The sequence below is a fragment of the Herpailurus yagouaroundi genome, unplaced genomic scaffold (assembly GCF_014898765.1).
Source record: "Herpailurus yagouaroundi ecotype Mexico unplaced genomic scaffold, PumYag 215, whole genome shotgun sequence".
In the NCBI taxonomy this organism is placed as follows: domain Eukaryota; kingdom Metazoa; phylum Chordata; class Mammalia; order Carnivora; family Felidae; genus Herpailurus; species Herpailurus yagouaroundi.
This window is the reverse complement of record NW_024412446.1, coordinates 1,910,216-1,919,543: the sequence shown is the minus strand read 5'-3', so window position 1 is coordinate 1,919,543 and position 9,328 is coordinate 1,910,216. Positions and strand designations below refer to the sequence as shown.

The 9,328-nt window shown below is 47.7% G+C and overlaps 1 protein-coding gene across 4 annotated transcripts in view; it reads left to right on the top strand.

Annotated features, from left to right (window-relative positions):
• The window catches only part of UNC45B (unc-45 myosin chaperone B), a 34,600-nt gene extending 27,066 nt beyond the window's left edge, over positions 1-7,534 (top strand). For 3 of the 4 annotated variants that reach the window (XM_040455202.1, XM_040455200.1, XM_040455201.1), the window contains exons 19-20: positions 3,679-3,834; positions 6,865-7,534. In XM_040455202.1, the coding sequence (XP_040311136.1) occupies positions 3,679-3,834; positions 6,865-7,125 (417 nt within the window). In that variant the 3' untranslated portion in view covers positions 7,126-7,534. Of the gene's footprint in view, positions 1-2,466; positions 2,477-3,678; positions 3,835-6,864 lie in introns of those variants that run through there. The other variant, XM_040455203.1, reaches the window with a different exon arrangement.
• The last annotated feature ends 1,794 nt before the right edge of the window (positions 7,535-9,328 follow it).

The following is a 9,328-nucleotide window of genomic DNA, read 5'->3' as shown; positions in this document are numbered from 1 at the left end:
CCTTCTTCATCTCTTGTTACAGCCTTTAATTTAAAGTCTAGTTTGTCTGATATAAGTATGGCTACTCCAGCTTTCTTTTGGCTTCCAGTAGCATGATAAATAGTTCTCCATCCCCTCACTCTCAATCTAAAGGTGTCCTCAGGTCTAAAATGAGTCTCTTGTAGACAGCAAATAGATGGGTCTTGTTTTTTTATCCATTCTGATACCCTATGTCTTTTGGTTGGCGCATTTAATCCATTTACGTTCAGTGTTATTATAGAAAGATACGGGTTTGGAGTCATTGTGATGTCTGTATGATTTATGCTTGTAGTGATGTCTCTGGTACTTTGTCTCACAGGATCCCCCTTAGGATCTCTTGTGGGGCTGGTTTAGTGGTGACGAATTCCTTCGGTTTTTGTTTGTTTGGGAAGACCTTTATCTCTCCTTCTATTCTAAATGACAGACTTGCTGGATAAAGGATTCTCGGCTGCATATTTTTTTGGTTCATCACATTGAAGATTTCCTGCCATTCCTTTCTGGCCTACCAAGTTTCAGTAGACAGATCCATCACGAGTCTTATTGTTCTCCCTTTATATGTTAGAGCATGTTTATCCCTAGCTGCTTTCAGAATTTTCTCTTTATCCTTGTATTTTGCCAGTTTCACTATGATATGTCGTGCAGAAGATCGATTCAAGTTACGTCTGAAGGGTACGTCTTGGATTACGTCTTGGATTTCAATGCCTTTTTCCTTCCCCAGTTCAGGGAAGTTCTCAGCTATAATTTCTTCAAGTACCCCTTCAGCACCTTTCCCTCTCTCTTCCTCCTCTGGGATACCAATCATGCGTATATTATTTCTTTTTCGTGTATCACTTAGTTCTCTAATTTTCCCCTCATACTCCTGGATTTTTTTATCTCTCTTTTTCTCAGCTTCCTCTTTTTCCATAACTTTATCTTCTAGTTCACCTATTCTCTCCTCTGCCTCTTCAATCCGAGCCGTCGTCGTTTCCATTTTGCTTTGCATTTCGTTTAAAGCGTTTTTCAGCTCCTCCTGACTGTTCCTTAGTCCCTTGATCTCTGTAGCAAGAGATTCTCTGTTGTCCTCTATACTGTTTTCAAGCCCAGCGATTAATTTTATGACTATTATTCTAAATTCACTTTCTGTTATATTATTTAAATCCTTTTTGATCAGTTCATTAGCTGTTGTTATTTCCTGGAGATTCTTCTGAGGGGAATTCTTCCGTTTGGTCATTTTGGATAGTCCCTGGCGTGGTGAGGACCTGCAGGGCACTTCCCCTGTGCTGTGGTGTATAACTGGAGTTGGTGGGCGGAGCCGCAGTCAGACCTGATGTCTGCCGCCAGCCCACCACTGTGTCCACAGTCAGACTAGTGCGTGCCTTCTCTTCCCCTCTCCTGGGGGCGGGATTCACTGTGGGGTGGCGTGGCCCTTCTGGGCTACTTGCACACTGCCAGGCTTGTGGTGCTGGGGATCTGTCATATTATCTGGGGTGGGTAGGCAAGGTGCACGGGAGCAGGAGGGGCAGGCTTAGCTCACTTCTCCTTAGGTGATCCACTTCAGGAGGGGCCCTGTGGCAACGGGAGGAAGTCAGACCCGCTGCCGGAGGGTTGGCTCTGCAGAAGCACAGCGTTGGGTGTTTGCGCGGCGCGAGCAAGTTGCCTGGCAGGAACTGGTTCCCTTTGGGATTTTGGCTGGGGGATGGGCGAGGGAGATGGCGCTGGCGAGAGCCTTTGCTCCCCGCCAAACAGCTCTGTCCTCCCGGGGCTCAGCAACTCTCCCTCCCTTTGTCCTCCAGCCTTCCCGCTTTCCGAGCAGAGCTGTTAACTTATGACCTCCCAGCCGCTAAGTCGCTCTTGCTGTCGGAACACAGTCCGTCAGGCCCCTCTGCTTTTTGCAAGCCAGACTCGGGGGCTCTGCTTGGCTGGCGAGCCGCCCCTCCGCCCCGGCTCCCTCCCGCCAGTCCGTGGAGCGCGCACCGCCTCGCCGCCCTTCCTACCCTCGTCCGTGGGCCTCTCGTCTGCGCTTGGCTCCGGAGACTCCGTTCTGCTAGTCTTCTGGTGGTTTTCTGGGTTAGTTAGGCAGGTGTAGGTGGAATCTAAGTGATCAGCAGGATGCGCGGTGAGCCCAGCGTCCTCCTACGCCGTCATCTCAAAAAATAAATTTTTAAAAAGCTAAACGGGGCGGGGGGGGTTGCCTGGGTGGCTCAGTTGGTTAAGCGTCTGACTTCGGCTCAGGTCATGATCTCACAGTCCGTGAGTTTGAGCCCCACGTCGGGCTCTGTGATGGCAGCTCAGAGCTTGGAGCCTGTTTCAGATTCTGTGTCTCCCTCTCTCTCTGACCCTCCCCCGTCATGCTCTGTCTCTCTCTGTCTCAAAAATAAATAAACGTTAAAAAAAATTTTTAAAAGCTAAACAGGATCCACCAGGGAGCTGGCCTAAGGCTGGCCTGGAGGGCTGGCAGCCATGTAGGAGAAAAGAGTGTATCCAAAGAAAGTCGGGGGAGGGAGAGTGGGGGAGAAGGAATAGGCTTCCCCTGGGAACATCAGCTGCTGTGACACCCCAAAATCAAAATATACAGTGGTCCCACCAAGAGAGAAATTCATTTCTCACTCACCTCATTTCTTGCTTACATTGGATCTGCTGGCTTGCTTCTAAGCAATGACTTGGGATCCAGGCTTCTTTGACCATCGAGAACTAGCCCCCCAACTGAAAAAGAACTGTCTCCCTCTCTGCCACTCTGGGAGTGGTCTCCATTTGAACAGGGAGTGAGCCTCTGGGAAAGGCACCTGTGGTACTCCACCATGGTGGCCTGAAGTGACACTTATCACTTCCTCTCACATTCCATCACGAGCACTGGCTTACGGCCACATCGGTGGGGAATATAGCTGCTTCCAATCACCACTGTGCCCCACGAGAGGGGACTGCAGTGACTATCTCTGCCATACTGTCGCCTCTGAGGACCTCTGCCCCAGCTTCAGTGAGATGCGGGTCATAACCTGGGCAGCTGTGACCGACCTTAGACCCCTTTCAGAGCTCCACCTCTAGGAAACCTGACCCGACAAAATGCCCTTAAATTTGACCAACTGGATTTTACTGTGGAGCAGACGGTGGTGGTGGGGGGGGGGCAGTGAGCTCTGAGACATGTCAGGGCCCTGAGCCCCAGGAGGCTCTTCTGGCTTTAGGGCCCTTGGGAAGCTCATCCTTCACCCATTGAATGGTACAGCAGCTCTTGCTCCGTCCCCTGCCCTTGCCAAGCCCCTGTACCTTCCGGGACTGCAAAGCCATTTTATGGCAGACCCCGAAGGCCCATCTGTTGTGGGAGAAACATTCCAGGCTTCCCCAAAGGGAAGTGAAACACGACTCTTTGGGCAACACCTGCCATCCAGGAGCCTGTGCCCTGTCCCCTGATGTGGACAGCCAAGTGCAAACAGAGATGGCGGCACACGCTCTATGGGCGCATCCCTTAGTCTCTTTAACCTTTTAGCTGGAGGAGTTTATTGCCCCTTTCTCCAGTTAATCAGAGAAGACTTCCTGGGGGAGGTGGCCTGGGTGAGCTCCTCAAAGGAAAGCTCCGAAGGATCTTAGGTCAGAGAACACAGCTTCCAATGCCTCTTTCCCTCTTCACGCTGGCAGGTGGGGGCGTTTTTTCATTTTTTCTCTGAGCCCTGTACCTGCCTCCCACAGGTACAGGAGAGGTTCCTGGCCGATGGGAACGACCGGCTGAAGCTGGTGGTGCTGCTCTGCGGAGAGGACGATGAGAAGGTGCAGAATGCGGCCGCAGGGGCGCTGGCCATGCTGACAGCAGCACATAAGAAACTGTGCCTCAAGATGACCCAAGTGGTGAGAGCGGGCCCTGGGGGTGGAAAGGGGACTGTCTTGTGTGGTCCTCTATGGGGAGGCCGGCCTCTGTGGTAACACTTCCCAGGCCCCTGGGTACCTGTTCCTACGACCTAAGAAGGAGCGTCTATACCGTCTGGCCCCCTACCTCCAGGCTGGGACTCCCAGGTGTGCTAACTCAGGTCCCTCCCACTGTACCTCCACCCACTGCCTTTGGTGGTGCTTACAGCTCATTAGTTCAGAATGATGACGAGGATGGCCACAACACTAACTACTGTGGGGGAGCCCCCGAGCTCCCCGAGAGGAACGTGGATGTGGTTGGGGTGCCACAGGGAGCTGGCGGTTGGGCAAAGAGATGGCAGATTCTCTCACGTGAATGCGGTGATCAGATCCTTCGGTGGGACTGTGGCCATCTCAGCAAAGTGGTATAAACACAGCTGCGGATCCGGCCACGCAAGGTGCAGATGTCTTTAGCCCACCAAACAACCTAGTTTGTAGGCGTCATCTCCACTGAAGGCAAACCAAGGTAAACGTCTTGGTTCAAATGTAGTCAAGTCTGCTTTAAAGGAAGGCTCTTTTAGACAGTTTGTGGTGGTGGTGGTGGTGGTGTGTGTGTGTGTATGTGTGTGTGTGTGTGTGTTCCACAGGCGCTTATGCTGCCTGGCACCAGGGAAGGGTCTCTCAGCTGGATGGAGCTCATCCTGGTTGGTCCTTGGGCTTTAGCATTTCCCCGTAAGGCAAGTTTCTCAGAACTGAGAGGTGTGTGAGTCATCTGGAGGGCTGGTGAAAACGCTTTCCCTAGATATTCTGCATCAGTAGATGAGAGGTGGGGTGCCTCCAGCCTGAGGACCACACTTTGAAACCGCTGCCCCGAGGTGGCCTCGGCTGGAGTCACTGGTCACACAACATCTGTCAACAGGCTCCCACAGGGTGCTCTGCGACTCGCCCGCTTACTGTGCTGCAGACACTCCTCTAAATGTTTACATCGATTAAGTTGTTCCATCCTTCCAACAGCCCTGTGTGGTGGATATGTTTATTATTATCCCTTGATAATAATTTATTTTTTACCGGTGAGTACAGAAAAGTAACCCACTCAAGATCACACCGCCGGGTAGTTGGGAAGGGATTGGAATCCTTCAAGATTGCTGACCCTCTCCCGGCCACTTCTTCCTTCCGAAATCTTGGCTTCATTTCTGTGCCCGGGGAGCACTGGCACCGGACCTGTTATCAGTTACCCATCAGCATTCAACCTTCCCCCTGAACTCTACCGCAGCTAGCTGAATTTTCCTTTCCTTTCCTTGTGGTGCGCTCGGTGCAGAGTTTACCAAAATCTGCTTAGAAGCCGAAGAGCCAATAATTAGTCTGTCCTTTCCCCCTGTGCCTGTCTCCCCATCTGTGAGTGGTGCCTGTGGGAAGCTGCCCCCGTTGGCAAACGGAGGGTGAGGTAATAAGTATACGAGGAAGCAAAGGGGAAATCCTTGGACTACTGCATAAAATCATAACCCCCATCCACGCCTCCTTGTTGAGCACTTTACTGTGCTCCGGCCACCATGCTAAGCAATTTCTTGCACCATATCACTGCATCAGAACAATGTGAAGAAGTAGGTATATTAGATGACAGAGGGGCTCTCGAGACTTGGAGAGGTTCAGAACTTACCTAAGGTCACATTTGGTTAAGTGGTTGAGCTGGGACCTGAACATTGATCTCTCTGACTCCAAGACCCATACCAATAAGTCTCCTACTCTGCTGCTTATGTGTGTCTGTTGAATGTTGTAAAGTCAAGCCTCCTGGTTCCATGCTTAGCTCCAACTCTGTCTTCTGGGCCGATCAGAATGGTCTGGAGTCCTGTCTTCCCCACACACAGTAGTTGGGTTGCTTCACAACCGGGAATGGAGGAGAGAGATAGAGGAGGGATGGTGGAGTGCAAGCCCAGGGCATGCCTGGTGGTCATATCTCTAAGGGCACTGGGTTAGCAAGGGGTGCCTGGGTGGCTCAGTTGGGTTAAGCATCCAACTTCAGCTCAGGTCATGATCTCACAGTTCATGGGTTCAAACCCTGCGTTGGGCTTTGTGCTGACGGCTCAGAGTCTGGAGCTTGTTTCAGATTCTTGCATCTCTCTCTCTCTCTGCGCCTCACCTGCTCACTCTCTCCTTCAAAAATAAATAAACATGTATAAAAAAAGAAAATATTGCATTCTTAGCAACTATAAGAATATTTGTGGTAAGTTATGCATTGTTCTGAAAAAATTAAGAAGCCTATGTAACGACCTGGTTCATGCAGATATGAGCCAGAGGAGAAAAGCAGACAAAAACCAAAATTTATGCCTGGGTGGCTCAGTCAGTTGAGCGTCCAACTTCAGCTCATGTCATGATCTCATAGCTCGTGAGTTCGAGCCCCACATTGTGGTCCGTGCTGACAGCTCGGAGCCTGGAGCCTGCTTCGGATTCTGTGTCTCCCTCTCTCTCTGTCCCTAACCCACTCACATTCTGTTTCTGCCTCTCTCAAAAATGAATAAACATTAAAAAAAAATAAGGGCACCTGGGTTGGCAAGAAGCAGTCATTGCCCATGTGCTCAAGGCTAGAATTCTCCTTTCTGAACGCTCTCCATCCCCATTCTAATTAGGCATGCAGGGGGCCTGTCCCTTTGCTTCTCAGATGCTTAAGAAAATAAATGAATGGGTGGATGTTCATTCTCTACTATTCCCAGATGTGTGACCATAGCTAAGTTACTTCCACTTCCTAGACCTCAGCTCCCCCACTTATAAAATGAAATGGATTGGACTATGTCAAGTTCCTTTTAGTTTTCTAATTCTTGCCCTGGCTCTGGTAAGGAGATGGGCATCAGCCACCTAGTCCTGAGGGGCTCAGATAGGCATAAACTGAGTCCCAACAGATAACCAGACATGTGCTTGTCCTTTCAGAGCCCAGAATCTGGGCCTTACCAGCGCCTTCGGTTTATCTTGTCCCAAATATCCAGTCTCTGTGCCTCCACTGATTCCTCCAATCTTTCTTTATCCACACCTTCCCTCCAGACAACTCAGTGGTTGGAGATCCTCCAGCGGCTTTGCCTGCATGACCGGCTGTCAGTCCAACACCGGGGCCTGGTCATTGCCTACAACCTGCTGGCAGCAGATGCTGAGCTGGCCAAGAAGCTGGTGGAGAGTGAACTGCTGGAGATCCTGACTGTAGTGGGCAAACAAGAGCCAGACGAGAAGAGGGCAGAAGTGGTTCAGACAGCCCGGGAATGTCTCATCAAGTGCATGGATTATGGCTTCATTAAACCAGTGTCTTAGACAGGGGCCCACAGGGCTGCTAGGGCTGGTTCTGTACTATGAAGAGTCCTAAGCTGAGAACTCCTGGGGTGTCAGTTCAGCTAGGGATCATAGCAGTGACAATGAAGTCTCCATATAAAAGAAAAGACTTGACTGTTTCTTGAGTTGTCAGTCTTCCTCTTTTCCCTAGGAAAGTTTGGATGTTTCACTGGCTGTCTTGCTCCCTGTCTTTTACATCTGTTATGTTCCAAAAATTCCTAGAATGATTTTCATCAGTGATTGGGAAGACAAGTTGGATAATTCTTTCTGTACCCATTCCCAAAGCCAGGATAATGGGCTGAATTCTTTGTATTTTGGAAAATGGATTGTGTGGTAAGGTAGGACCTAATGGGTGTGTGAATATAAAGGTTTAGTGCTGATCTATCTGGAAGTTGAGCTGTGCTGGTTTTCATAGCCTGTCTCGCATATGTTTGAGTAAGACTGCCTAGAATTGCATGTTTTAGCTGCAGTGCCCAGCCCCATGTCCAGTCCCATCACTCAGCTGTGATGGAAATACAGTTTATGTTCAACAGCCTGATATGCATTTTTGCAATTTGCTTGGGAAAACCATCCCAGCAAGATGGGCATAATGAGTACAAATAAGATAAACTCAGAGTACTTTAAGAAAAGAAAGTTGATTGGCTCATATAGCTTGTTTATCTAGGAAAAGTTTGACATTGTTAGATCCAGGGTTTAAATGTTGTCACCCACATTACTTTCTGTGTGGGTATCTTTCTCTCTCTCTCATACTCCCCCCACCTATATCTTGGCTTTGATTTCCTCTGGGTTGACCTTGTTTTCTGGCAGCCTCTCTCCATGTGGTAGGAAAGATATTCCCAGAAGCTCCAGACTTACATAGTTATTATAGTTCCTAATTATGGGAGAGAAGAGAGAGGACCATTCTCAATGACCCAGCAAAACTCCCAGGGATGACTCTAATATGTCTAGCGTGCATCACATTTCCATTTATCGCATTAACAGAATAGAGAAGAAAAATGATACGGTTATCTGAATAGATTCAGGAAAAACATTTGATAAAATTAAACAATTTGTGATAAAAATTTTCAATAAACTAAAAGTAGGAGACTTCCTTAATCGGACAAAGATCACAGAAACTCTACAGCCAGTGTCCTAGCTCATGATCTCCCTGAGATGGATGAGACAATACTTGTTATTACCAATTTCATTCAACCTTGTGCTGGAGGTTTTAACTAGGGCGATAAAGCAAGAAAGGGAAATAAAAAGCATAAAGATTGAAAAATCAAGAAATAGGACTTTCAACTTATTCACACAGCGGGATTATACATGAATGCAATCTGAAAATATCTACAGGTAAGCTTTTAGAAATAATAAGTGAATTTAGATACAAGGTCAATTTACAAAAGTCAATTGTGTTTCTGAATACCTGTACCAAGCAATGAGAAAATTGAAATTTAAAAGACAGTGCAATTTATAATAACATAAAACACATCATGGGGCTCCTGGTTGGCTCAGTCAGTTAAGCATGCGACTTCGGCTGAGCTCATGATCTCACCATTTGTGGGTTCGAGCCCCGCATCAGACTCTGTGCTGACAGCTCAGAGCCTGGAGCCTGCTTCAGATTCTGTCTGTCTCTCTCTCTCTCTGCCCCTCCCCCACTCATGCTCTGTACCTCTCTCTCAAAAATAAATAAACATTAAAAACAACCAACATATCAGATGCCTAGGAATGAATCATGGGAAAGATTTTGAAGGACTCTGTGCAGAAAACTTTAAAGTATTATTGAGAGAAAAAATGAAAGCCAACCTATGAGAGATATTACCATGATCATGGATTAGATGACTCAACATTATAGAGATGCAAATTATCCCCAAATTTATATATATATATATATATATATATATATATATATATATATTCTGTGAAATACCAATCAAAGTTTGAGTCTTTTGGGGAATGGAGACTGATAAATTGTTTTAAAAACATATATACTTACACACACACACACACACACACACACACACACACAGAGTCAAGAATAGTAATGATTATCTTGAAGAAGAATAAAGTTGGAGCCAACTACTTAAACAGTTACTTCATAAAAGAGGCCAATACGTATATAGTAAGATGCTCAATCTTACCAGACATCAGGCAAATGGAAAATAAAATTATTATGAGAAACCACAGTAGACACATCACAATGGCT